The sequence below is a fragment of the Saccopteryx leptura genome, chromosome 4, assembly GCF_036850995.1.
Source record: "Saccopteryx leptura isolate mSacLep1 chromosome 4, mSacLep1_pri_phased_curated, whole genome shotgun sequence".
Taxonomy (NCBI): domain Eukaryota; kingdom Metazoa; phylum Chordata; class Mammalia; order Chiroptera; family Emballonuridae; genus Saccopteryx; species Saccopteryx leptura.
Window position 1 is genome coordinate 132,734,545 of NC_089506.1, and position 13,712 is coordinate 132,748,256.

At 37.8% G+C, this 13,712-nt stretch overlaps 1 protein-coding gene across 2 annotated transcripts in view; it reads right to left on the reverse strand.

The window, feature by feature from the left end:
* IQGAP2 (IQ motif containing GTPase activating protein 2) overlaps nucleotides 1-13,712 on the reverse strand; it is a 435,050-nt gene that overhangs the window by 63,523 nt on the left and 357,815 nt on the right. For both annotated transcript variants that reach the window (XM_066381735.1, XM_066381736.1), the window contains exons 16-17: nucleotides 12,877-13,019; nucleotides 10,553-10,723 (exon numbers count right to left, since the gene is read on the reverse strand). In XM_066381735.1, the coding sequence (XP_066237832.1) occupies nucleotides 10,553-10,723; nucleotides 12,877-13,019 (314 nt within the window). The remainder of the gene's footprint in view (nucleotides 1-10,552; nucleotides 10,724-12,876; nucleotides 13,020-13,712) is intronic.

Genomic DNA, 13,712 nt, shown 5'->3' on the forward strand with positions numbered 1-13,712 from the left:
TACAAAGTATATATGATAGAGACCTCTTTTCCCAGGGTCTCATTGGACAGGTAAAAAAAAAAAAAGAGTGATGACCTGACCTGTGGTGGTGCAGTGGATAAAGCATTGACTTGGAATGCTGAGGTCACCAGTTCAAAACCCTGGGCTTGCCTGGTCAAGGCACATATGAGAGTTGAGGCTTTCTGCTCCTCCCCCTTCTCTCTCTTTCTCTCTCTCTCAAAAAAAAAGAAAAAAAAAAAAAAAAAGAAAAGAAAAGATGATGAGCCTGACCAGGCAGTGGCGCAGTGGATAGAGCATCAGACTGGGACACGGAGGACCCAGGTTCAAAATCCTGAGGGGTCGCCAGCTTGAGCGTGGGCTCATCTGGTTTGAGCAAGGCTCACCAGCTTGGACCCAAGGTTGCTGGCTTGAGCAAGGGGTCACTCAGTCTGCTGTAGCCCACTGGTCAAGGCACATATGAGAAAGCAACCAATGAACAACTAAGGCGCTGCAATGAAGAATTGATGCTTCTCATCTCTCTTCCTGTCTGTCCCTCTCTCTGTTTCTCTCTCTCTCAAAAAAAAAAAAAAAACTAAACTGATGGGTGAAAACTGCTACCTCAGTTTTATTTATATTTTGACCTTCAGCAAAGCATGGAAAGCTTATCTGCCTTCAGAGACCTTTAGTTTCCCCCATTTCTAATACAGTTGCCAAGTATTTCCTTCACATATATTTAGAATCATATTTGACAGTGCTTTAATTTTTGCTTCAACTGTCAAACATAATTTTAAAAATTCAAGAAGAAAAGGAAAATATATTTCCTGTATTTTTACTCTTCTGGTTGTTTTTTTTTCCTTCTTAGTGTTCTAAAATGCCATCACTTATTATTTCCCTTTTTGTTTAGTTTTCTTAGCTATTCTCATAGAGCAGGTACACTGGTGACAAGTTTCTTCAGCTTTTCTTCACCTGAGAATACCTTGATTTCCCCCTTCATTCCTAAAGGCATTTTTGCTGATAAAGAATTCTCTGTTGAAAGCTCTTTCCTTTCAGCAGTTGAAAAATGTTGTGATTTTTTCCTTCTGGTCCCCGAAAGCTGTTATATAAAGATCTGTCATGAGAATTGTATCCCCCCCTTGAGATAAGCTGCCATGTCTATCCCATTGTTTTCAAGAATTTTTTTTTCTTTGTCTTTTGTTTCCAGAAGTTTGACTGGGTTGCGTTTTTGTGTGCATTTCTTTAAGTTTATCCTATTTGGCATTTATGCAGCTGTTTGAATCTGTAGTTTTATGTGCTTGGCCACACTTTCGAACTTTTCAGCCAATATTTCTTCAGCGATTTTTCAGTATTGTTCTCTTCTCTGGGGACTGAAGACACAAATATTAACTCTTTCATTAGGATCACAGATCCCTTCAGGCTCTCTGTTCATTATTTTTTCAATATTTTCTCACTTATTCAGATTTGGTAATTTCTTATATTCTATTATCCAGTTCACTGATTCCTGTATTGCATACATTTCACTGTTGAGCCCATCGAGTTTTGACATGTTATTCTTTTAGTTCTAAAATGTTTGGATTTTCTTTGTATCTTTTTTCTTACCTGAGACTTCATTTTTTCAAGTGTTTATAATTGCTTATTGTAACATTTTATGGTGGCTGCTTTAAATCCTTGTCAATAATGATAACATCTCTCTTACGACTGTTGGCAACTATTAATCATTTTTATTTTTTATTAATTGAATTTATTGGGATGATATTGGTTCACAAATCCATACACACAGGTTTGCACACTGCATCATGTGCCCTCTTCCTCAAGCAAACTTTCTTTCCACCCCCCTTCCCCCTCTTTGCCCACTTTCACTTAGCCCTATCACCCTTTCTCTCTGGCTACTGCTACACTGTTTTCTGTGTCCATGTGTTTGTTACATATATATGTTTTTGCCTAATCCCTTCACTTTCTTTCATCCAGCCCCTCAACCCCCACCCCTCTGACAGATGTTCCATGTGTCCAGGCCTGTTTCTACTTTGTGTGTCAGTTTATTTTGTTCATTAGATTCCACATATAAGTGAGATCATATGGTATTTGTCTTTCTATGATTGGCTTATTATCTTTTTAAAATTAAAGTTGTGATTTGCGTGGTGCTTAAAATGTTATCGATTGAAACTTGAATATTATGAATGAAACGCCAGATCTTATTTAATCTTTCTGTTTTAGGTGGCTTTCCCTGACATTGTTTAGGCAAGGGAATGAGGGGCAATGTCTCATTACTGGCAAGTAGGAATGAGGTCTAGTTTCTTCATCTGATACTTGAGGTAGAAAAGGTGCTTCTCATGATGAGTTTGTGTGGGAGGGTGCAAGGGGGAGCTCCAACTACCCATTAGGCTCTGGCTGGGAGTGCCCCTTTATTACTTCCGAGGTTACTGCAACTGACACTAGGAGGTGGTGTGTGTGCATGTGTATTCTCATTATTACTGGGTGGTGATCAAAGTTTTCATTCTCTACCATGCTTCCTTCAACACAACCCAGCAGGGAGAGGGTTGCCACTGTTTGTGGCCATGGAAATCCAGGCTCTGCTGGTGTCTGGGTACCTTGCTATAATCCGCAAGAGTGGGAGCCCAGGTTCCCTACTTGGCCTTTGCTGGCATGGGTGTTTGGGGCCACAGGTTGGTTTGTTTGCTTGTTTTTGTGATGATTTGCTAGAATAGAGTGGGTACTGTCTAAAAGTTTTCTTTCTTGCTGGACTATCCCTTTCCTGGTCCTTTGGCTACAGAGCAGACTTTTGTTGGGGGTTTCCTTTGCCTGAACATGCTGGCATTTCTGAGTTGTCAGCCTCTTCAGTATTAAGTCTGGGATAGCTAAGGCTAAAAGAAAACCAGTGCACTTATCACTGTATGTCATTCTTGGGTCCCAAGTTTCCCATTCAGTCTGGCTTTTTCTTTCCATCTTAAGAATGTTATCTTTATTTACATATAATATTCGCGGCTTTTAGTTGTTTTGGAGCAAGAGGGAAAGTACCTATATTTTATCTTTCTGGAAATGGACAAATTATTTTATGTCCCTAACATCTTATAGTTTTAATTTTTAATTTTTTATTATTTTTATTTATTTATTCATTTTAGAGGAGAGAGAAAGAGAGAGAGAGAGAGAGGTAGAGAGAGAAATGGGCTAGGAGCAGAAAGCATCAACTCCCATATGTGCCCTGACCAGATAAGCCCAGGGTTTTGAACTAGTGACCTCAGCATTCCAGGTTGACGCTTGATCCACTGTGCCACCACAGGTCAGGCCAACATCTTATAGTTTTCTACACTAATAAGGACATATAAATGTATTTCTTGACGGATTACAAAATTAAAAAAAAATAAAAAGTGTAAAAAGTAATTATGACTCATGAGGGCCACCTTAAAAACTATTAAAAATAGAGTTTCTTGAGGTGACTAGTTATAAAATAAATATATAAACTTGATACATTTTCTGTATGACAAAAATAAGCAAAACAGAATCAAGATGACATTCAAAATAGCCAAAACCCCCCCCCCCCAAAACCCCACATGGAGTAATGTTAACAATTAATATGAAGGGATAAAATTCTAATACTATAGTGTAGGGCAGATTAATAAACGAGAGGTAAATTGATGTTTGATCTGCAAAATATGTTACTGAGAATATGCAAATCTCCTTAAAAACTAAAACTTTAATACAATCATTAGACATAAAATTGACTAAACTTCAGGAACAGAAAATTCAGGAAAGGATTTAGAACTTTATCAAATGGCTTTGCTCTAGCTATTGAAATGAACACATGGTTTTTCTCCTTTGTGCCATTATGGTGATAAAGAATTATACAGGAAGATAAATTATCTGAGGGTTTAAAACTGGAGTGAGCTTCCCAGTGCTTCTCATATTTTGATGTGAATACAAAATCATCTGAAGATATTTTAAAAATGAAGATTAAGATTCAGTAGATCTGGGTGGAGTTTCCAGGCAATAACAGTGCTAGTATATGTTCCATACTTTCAGTAATAAAGAAATTTTAATTGATCATCCAATTTATAAAATGCCACCATGGGATCTGTCAGTATGGCATTTCTGAGATGACAGGAGAAACTGCTCTCTGACGTTACAAACAATTGTGGGTCACTGGATTCCATGGCAATGTAATAACAACATTTGTTGTGATGTGTCTCAATGGTGCTTCATGTTTTTGTGGGCAACACTGTCTTAAAGCACAGAAGTGCAATTATGAAAACATATATAATATATCCCATTCCTTGATCCAAACTGAAAGGCAAACAAGATGTTGAGAGTAGCTCAACTTCCCACTCTGCCTCTCTAAAATTGTCTAAACTTCAGGAACTTATCTCTACTAGCTCAGAGTCACAAACACTCTGGATTAGCAACCTGTCATAGTAACAGATGAACTAATATTGAAGCATTCTTGCACTGGTAGAATGAGCACTCAAGTTCATTCTGTTCTATTTTTAAAATGCACTAAGAATTCAGTGCTCACTGATAGTATTTTACTTGAGATTTCATTTTGTTTCATCTCTTTATTGATTTTGTAGATTTTTCTGGTATCCTTCTGTATTTGTATTTTATTGTTGCCTTTCCAAACGAAGGCAACACAGCTGGGTATAGAATTTTTGGTCTATAGACACAGAATACTACATGCCTATTATTTGTCAAAATTCTAAAGACTCCTCTGTCAGATCGTAGTTTTAGTTCCATCAAGGCTGGTTTTTCTTATTTTGTGCTAACAACAAAATTCCTGAGCAAGGCCTTGTGATTGTGGCTCTTCTAATTAGAGGTTGTTTATTAGAAACAATTACAGATATAAAGTTGGAACGAAAGTACTCCTTTTGATGAAATGTAAAGGAGACAAAACTATCAACCATAAAGCCATTTATTTTATTTTATATTTTACTTTTCTTAAATGATAAGTGGGGAAGCAGAGAGACAGACTCCTGCATGAACCTCAACTGGAATCTACCTGGAAAGCCCCCTATGGGATGATGCTCTCCTCATCCGGAGCTGTTGCTCTGTTGCTTGGCAGCCGAGCTATTTTAGCACCTCCAGGCAAGGCCAAGGAGCTGTCCTCCATGCCTGGGGTCAACTTGCTCCAACTGAACCATGGCAGTGGGAGGGGAAGAGAGAGAGAGGGAGAGAAAGGAGAGGAAGAGGGGTGGAGAAGCAGATGGTCATGCTTGTGCCCTGATCATGAATCAAACCCAGGACATCCACATGCCGGGCCAATACTCTACTGCTGAGCCAACCAGCCAGGGCCCATAAAGCCATTTAAAAGCAGCTTTTAATAGACAATTAGAGACAGAAGGCATTTACAAAAATATCTCCTTCTCTTGATTAGTATGAGAACTTGTGGAAATTTTATAATAGCAATCTTTTGGGGTTTTTTTTTTTTTGTTACCATAAATATGTATATATATTCTGGAGTAATGTATCTGTAACAAAGGAGTCTTTCAAAATATCTAGCCTTCAGAGGTTACTCCTTTGTTTTACATATCGCAACTGTCAATCTTTAGAAAATCTGGCTCACTCAAACCAGCTACTTTAGTTAGCAACAGGTCACCCAGGACAGTAATATTCAAATTACCAACTCCAGCTTTGATGTGCAAACTATTGTGTGATCTCTCAGCCAAGAAAGCCCTAAACATTGATATCTTTTCCCTCTCAGCTTAAAGGTAAAAATCCAGCAATTTACAAGAGTAGTCAGTTACAGTAAAACAGTGTGACGGACTGTCACATCAGGCCACCTTCTTCCTTCAAGCCTGCAGTCTGCGCCACTGATCCTGGCAAACTGGAGATGCTTCACAGAAGCTTGTTTCTTTTTTGTTTGCCTGAATGCTGTGGCACTCTCTGATCTGCAGTTCAAAAATTTAATAATTCTCAGGGCCAAGTTTTGGTATTTCCCCCCTAAAAAGTACATTTTATTTTTCTTCAGTTCAAGAAAAAGAAACAAATGGTAACTGTCAATTTTTTCTTGTCTGAATTTTTCTGGTCCCTTCCTGTGCCACACCAACCATCTCAATGTTGGCTCTCCATTACCTGTTCTTGGAGTCATCATCTCTATCACCCCATTATTCCTAACTTATTGAACATTTAAGAGCATATATAGGGCAAAGTTGTTATGTGAATGATCCCATTTAGTCCACACAACCTTGCAATAAAATGGGTATTATCATTTGCAGATGAGAAAATGTATTTTAAATCACCTATTCTTTCTCAGCTTTTTATGTGATTTTTTAAATGTTCTCCATGTGTTTCAGTTATTTTTTGTTAGTTCATTCTGCAGTTCTAAGTATACTTATAGTCTCTGATGTCACTTCTCTTCCTCTCTCTAGCTATCAGTTATCCTTCCATCTTATTGTGCTGTTCTGTTGCACTGAGTCCATGTCCTACTAAATATTTTGAAAGCACAAAGCAGTATCATTATAAAAATTCCTCTGTCTCCTGGAATAAGAATATCCTTAAATGTTTACTTCATTTATATTTTATGACTTATATTCATTTTTCATATAAAATTTTCTTTTTTTAGATTTCTTTCTGGTTCATTCATTTTTTAAAAAAGATTTTATTGATTCTAGAGAGAGGGGAGAGAGAGAGAGAAAGGTGGGGGGAGTGGGAAGCATCAACTCATAGGGGTTGCTTCTTGTATGTGCCTTTACTGAGCAAGCCTGGGGTTCAAACCAGTAACCTTGGCATTCCAGGTCAACACTCTAGCTATTGCACCACCACAGGTCAGGTGCTGGCTTATTCATTCTTAAATGTAGGTAATTTTATCAGAGCCTTCTTACTTTTCAAAAACAATATGGTTATTTCTCTCTCACTGCTCTCAAAAGTCTCTGCAGTGAGAGAGAAACGACATCTTCCCTGCAGGGAGCAATAACAGGTATGACAGTGGACTAGAGGCAGGGAAAGCGGCACATTTGTCAAGTGTGAGAAACAAAGAGCTGTCAATTCACAATCCAGCAGAATTTGTCACTTACAGATTTACCTTAAAAGGGTGTTCTCTCACATCAGAAAGGAAGGAAAAGAAACACAATACACAAAATATATTGATAAACACAATAGACTTTCCTTTTCCTCTTGAGTTTTCTATACTATGTTTGATTGTTGCAGCAAAAATAAAATTGTGTGATGTAGTTATGAATAAATGTACAGGAAATATATAATATAATTATATTACAAAGGAGGGAAGAGAGGGGAGTGATAGGATTTGAGGGAAGGAAAAATTTCTGCACTCAGACTGATAAAATAATGACCACAGTAGACTGTGATTATATATCATATATACATATATCTTCTATCATAGTACCTACAACCACTAAAAAAGCTTTACAAAAAAGTATACTCAAAAACATTATAATTAAATTAGAATAGAATTTAAAAATGTTTAAATTTAGTAACCTACAAGAAGGCAGAAACAAACAAACAAATAAACAAAAGCCAGAACAATAATGCATACATTAAAAAAAGGAAAAATTTTCAAATCACGAATTTCAGGATTTGCCTCAGGAACTAGGAAAACAGGAGCAAAATAAACCGAAAGCAAACAGATGAAAAAAAAGAACCAAAACGAGTAGAAATCAATGACGTTGAAAACAGATTAAGTAAGGAATGGCAATAAAACAAAGATCTATTTTTTTTTTAAATCTATACAATTGACAAACCTCTTGCAAGAGTGACAGAAAAAAGCAGACACAAGAAAGTGAAGTCATAAGCAATCTTACCAAGGAATATTAATTTAAAAATCTAAAATAAATATTAGTAAAGTGTTATATATATTTAACTGTGCGAGCGCGCGCACACACACACACACATATGGACGCACATACACAAAGTTTTGTTTGCACACAGATTTATAAATGAAAAGTCTAATTATACAGTAATTGGTTAAAATAAACCTCAATAGACCCAAAACATTTTTGATTCAATTCATATTTTTTTCAATTTAAAAAATAATTCAACAAACTAAAATTAAATGGACACTTTTAACCTTAACTTAATCTTTAGAATAAAAGATTATCTAACAAAAATTATAATATTATATCTAATGGGGAAATGTAAGAATAATTCTCTTTAAAATCAGAACAAGACAGGGATGTCCATTATTTTTTAAAAAAGAAGAAAAAGAAAAACCCCCCAAAATGGCTATATAGATTTTTCTTGACTTTTCATGTTTACTTGGGCATCTTCTAATTTGTTCCATAAGCACTGAGATAAAGAATTAGTTCTTGATGACATGTACTCTTTAAAAAAAAATTGATTTTAGAAAAGAGGAAGAGAGAGTGAAAAAAAGAGAGACATTGATTTGTTGTTCCACTTTATTCATGCTGTCATTCGTTGATTTTTCTATGTGCCCTGACTGGGGATCAAACCTGTCATGTTGGTATATCAGGATGATGCTCTAACCAACTGAGCTACCCAGCCAAGGCATAAAATGTATTATTCTCTGTACCACTGTTCAGTTTCTTGGGAGGAGGCTGAGAGTAGGAGGATGGTGGGGCTGGAGTATATCCTTTGGGCTCAGGCTGGAAGCTTTCTCTCTGAATTTGTTAAGACTATGGCGCCTGGGGCTGATTCAGCCAGCTAGGAACATTGAGTTGTTCTAGAGAGGAAGTTTTCAGATTTCAAATAATTTCCCCCAATTCAGGTTCAATCAGCCACTTTGACAAGAAATGAAATTAGCATGATCCCCTGTGGTTCATGACCCTTAGACTCTGTGGGTTAGCAAATTTTTACTATGTATATTCATCTCCACTCTATAGCTTGCCTTTAACCCTCATTCCTCCCTTGTTAAAAAGCTGTCAGAATACTGGGAAAAAAAAAGGCATGGCAGGGTGACTTCATAGTTCAACGGCATCTTCTTCAATCCAGCTGCTTCAGCTGAAGTGGAGGTAAAACTCTCCAAGTGACTGTTTCTGTCCTCCCCAGCCCTCTCACTGACATCAGCCCTGGGTTCTAGTACCAGGTGGATTTTATTTGATGGGCTCTTCAGAATCTCTTCCAACTGCAACATTGCTCCATGCCCTAAGACTGGAGAGCTTAGGGTTAGTCCAAATGTGTCACTTCAGCTGACACGCTTCATATTTTGTACAAAATCAGAGAGCCTTAGCATCAGTGTCCATGGATTCTATTTTTATGCTTTTGTTCATTTCCTGTGTATTTTGTCTACCATTTGTTTAAAGAAGAAATAAACTGGAAAATTATTGGAAAGTCCTTTTGAGTACCGGTTTACAGGAGGAATTTCTTTTAAAAATCATCATTATTTGCCTTCTAACATGTTAAGCTCTGACAAATTCACACATTTGAGCACTTATGTGTAAGACGCTAGTATACAAGTTTTGAAAAGTCATTTTCTGTCCTGAATGATATTATAGTTAGTTTGGGGAAGCAGATAAGTATACCAATGATCACAAAAGAGTAGCTCTTCAACTTAAAAACATTCAATATAGGGCCTTGGCCAGTTTGCTCAGTGGTAGAGCATCGATCTGGCGTGTGGATGTTCCAGGTTCAATTCCCGGTCAGGGCACACAGTAGAAGTGCCCATCTGCTTCTCCACCCCTTCCCCTCTCTCTTCTATCTCTCTTCCCCTTCTGCAGCCAAGGCTCTACTGGAGCAAGTTGACCTGGGTGCTGAGAATGGCTCCATGGCCTCTGCTTCAGGCACTAGAATGGCTCTGGTTGCAATAGAGCAAAGGCCCCAGATGGGCAGAGCATTGCCCCCTGGTGGGCATGCTGGGTAGATCCTGGTTGGGCACATGCAGGAGTTTGTCTGTCTGCCTCCCTGCTTCTCACTTAAGAAAAAAAAAAAACATACCACTTTTCAATATAGGAAATTTCAGTTATTGGCCAAAGCAAAAACACATCAAACTCTGTCCGTTAATAACAGTATCACTTTGGATGCAGCAGAAAGGACAAATGCACTACCTGTTGGTAGCCAGCATGGTGGCTGGTAGAGGGTGCTAGGGGAATAGAGGAGAAACATCTAAACTTGGCCTGTTCCTCTCTGACCACCCAGAAAGTTCTGACAAGTGATGCATGTGTAAGAACAACTTAACAAAGAAGTTGGACTAAGGATTTTCCTTAAGACCTAAATAAAGAACGACAGATATATAATGATGAGGACACTCTTGGCGATGCTAAATCTATTTCAATAGTTCTTCTGTTGTTTCAGAGGCCACTCATCAGCCACTAACCACTAAGAAGCCAATTCATAAAGAACCCGAGTCAGATAGTAGTTGACACAGGATATCTAACTTTTCAGAGAAACATGATTTCAAGTCTGGTTTCCTCTGGCTCTGACTAGGAGGATGACAGGCGGGCCTATGGGATCCACAGTGCTCCTGAATACTCTCTAGAAGACCATAGGTGAAAAATCATTCAATATCCTTCACATCTTGGTGTGTAATAAAGCAGATGTGGTGGCACTGATTACGGAAAATAATCTGTAGTCAGATTTATTTATTAGAATGCTGGTAGTTGACTGTCCTATTATCAAATAAAACATTTCTCAAGGGATATAACAGTTTGCTGCAGCTAGTAGTAGGTGAGTCACATACCTGTATTTTGACCACATGCTCTTCTTGATCATACAAAAATGATTTCCTAGCTTCATACTCTTTCCTAAGGAGGGGTCCTGAGCTTGTGGCTTGAAAGCGAAGAAGAAAATCTTCAGAAGCAGACCACATCTTCTCAGAAATGTAATCTGCTGTGACTTCCTGTACAATGTCCTGGCAAGAGACATTTCTTATGGTTATACTTCACACAGCCAGTGAAAGAAGCACATAGAATAGCTTCTAAAACTTTCATGTTTCAGAAAATGATATGGATAGCTCTTTCTGGCTTGGTTTAAAAAACAGATTTGGCCAAAGCCAAGGGATGAACTGGCTTAGCTTCCTTCTAGTGACATGATTTTGGAATTGTCTAAACGTTGTGTTGAGTTGGTATGAGAACGTGGTTGAATGACTGCAGGATTTGGAGGTGGAGATATACAGATGATGCTGGCCCTTTCCAGGCATGAGGCCTGGGCTCCGCAGAGTATAAAAGGGACAAGGATATTACAGTAAGAGTATGTATCACCTCCTCTCTCCCTTGAGCTTCCAGGTAAAGATGGCAATGCCCACGAGGTCCTTGGGTCTTTATGCTGCCTCTCTTGTCCAGGACAGAGAAGGCAGCCTCTACAATGATCTGAAGAAAACTTAAATTTGGGGAAAAATAAAAGACTTGTGGCAGAAGGTTAGAGGCAGGGGGAAGGAAGACAAAGCCCCATCATGGGCAGATTGGGAAAACCTAGATGAACGAGAAAAAAGGAAGAAGGGGGATTGTGAGAAGTCTTTATGTGGATTGTGAACTGGCCTTACTTTTATGTTTTTTGAGAGATGCAACCAAAGCTGGACTCACTGCTATGGCTGATGCCACTTATTCTGTGTTACTGAAACCAATGGATAGTTAATTAAAAAAAATAAAAGATGCATGAAAGTAAAATCATATAAAAGATGAATAATTATCTTTGTAAGAAGACATATGCGTACATTCACTGAATAAAATCAGTAATTTTAGATTGTTTAGAAGAAAAAATTTATTTTAGTTTTTAGGTCCTCTACTTCGTAATAATCTTAACAGACTGATGCTCAATTTCACAAAATTATACTTAGGGCATTTCTGGATGCCACATACACAGTTTTTGGCTCTGAATTTTAATCCTTCGATGCTGCTTCTTCACAGTTTGATAAATCTTCTCAATTATAGCATATAGTTTTTTTTTTTTAAACACTTTATTATTTTTTATTTTTTTTATTTTTATTTTATTTATTCATTTTAGAGAGGACAGAGAGGGAGGGGGAGAGAGAGAGAGAGAGAGAGAGAGAGAGAGAGAGAGAGAGAGAGAGAGGAGAGAGAGACAGGGGGGAGGAGCTGGAAGCATCAACTCCCATATGTGCCTTGACCAGGCAAGCCCAGGGTTTCGAACTGGCGACCTCAGCATTTCCAGGTTGAGGCTTTATCTACTGCGCCACCACAGGTCAGGCAGCATATAGTTTTTTACTATTGCCCATAATTACATTTTTCAACAAAGCACTAGTAATTCATTGCCACAATGCCATTTTCCCATAAATTGTAGAAACTTTGAACATTTGAAATTAGTTAACAAACTATGTTCTTTACTATCTTCTTGTCAGTCAGGATTTCTGGTGGCCTGGTCAGTCCCAGGCCACAGTTGTTTCTCTGAGTTTTAGTAAATAACGTACTGGTGATTCTGTCCTTAATACTACTGTCCTGCAATATCTCTGATGCTGGTGACTTTGAACAATCCTGTAAGCTCACATTTGTGAGTTCTACTTATTTTTTATTCCAAAATGAAACTCAATTATTCTCAGTATTTTTTTTCTTTAAATATACTACAAACAGCAATTGGATCAAACAGCAATTTTCACATTTTTAGATCCAATTTTTGGTCTCAAGTCCAAAGTAATCTCGGTGAACATTCCTTCAAGAGTGTTTCCCTCTGGGAAGCATTACTCACTTTTTAAAGGATCTACATATCTGTGTGGTAGGCTGATAGGGCAAAGAAATAAGACATTGAATACTCACAACTAAGAAATTATCAGTAATTGAGCTTTTGCGTCAAGAAACACCTGAAGATTGATTTCTTATAAGCTGCAACAGCTTTCTCCCCCTGCTCTGTTTGGTGTTGTTATGCTAATATAGAATAAATTCTAAAAGTTAGTAATCACAGAGCCAGGTCCAACTCTAGCTCATGAAGACTTTGCTCCATATATAGCCTTCAAAGAAATCAATTAGTTCCTCCCATTGCTTCGATGAATCAAAAAAAAAAAATCACAATTATCTTTATAATACAGTTTTTCATCAAACACCAGCCTCCTACCTCAATTTCTTTTCCTGTGAGCCATGATTCTTTATGCAAGCAAGATTCAGGTGTGACCCAGGAACTCTCTTTTGAATCAACATTGTAGTAGTAATCATATTTCTCTTGCAGGGTGAGTTTGAGCCATGGACCTTCAGCAGACACTAAAGAAAACAGGTGTGTTACATTCTAGGGAGGAACACTGAACACTTCAACATTAATGTAGTTTCTTCAATGTGCAAAATAATCTAATGACAATGTTTTTCACCAAGCATTCAGATAGTCTAAGTTAATGAATACTATGTATTCAATGGCAACCCTTTGCAGAGCCAAAGATGGGAGGAGCAGAGACTGATGTCTAATGCTAGCTTTGGTTTCAAAGCTTTTCATAAGGATAATAGGAGTTGCAAAGGCCGGCAAGAAGGATAAGCAAACAAGGAATGTATGTTCCAGGAAGGTAAATGTGAACAGTAACACCACAGTAGACAGAGGAGACTGATGAGCAAGAATCCTCTTGGCTTAGAAAACCTTTCCACAACTATTCTGAGAAATGACCTACAAGGACTATGACCCATTATTTAAGGAGGGCCAATAATCTGCATTAAACCAAAGCAGAAGTGACACCTTTGTTGATAACTTTATCCAAAGTACAAAATGGCCTATGCAAACATTAACATCACCAAATAGGGAGAAGGAAAATTCTGGTTTTTCTGACTCATCTTATACTACAGAACCACACAAAATGAGAAAAATATTAGACTATGGGGGTAGGAGCATGCTAGAAATATAATCTACAGCACTCATGGCTTAAAATGATTAAGAAGAATATTTTCTTTTCACCAATCCATGGGCTACAT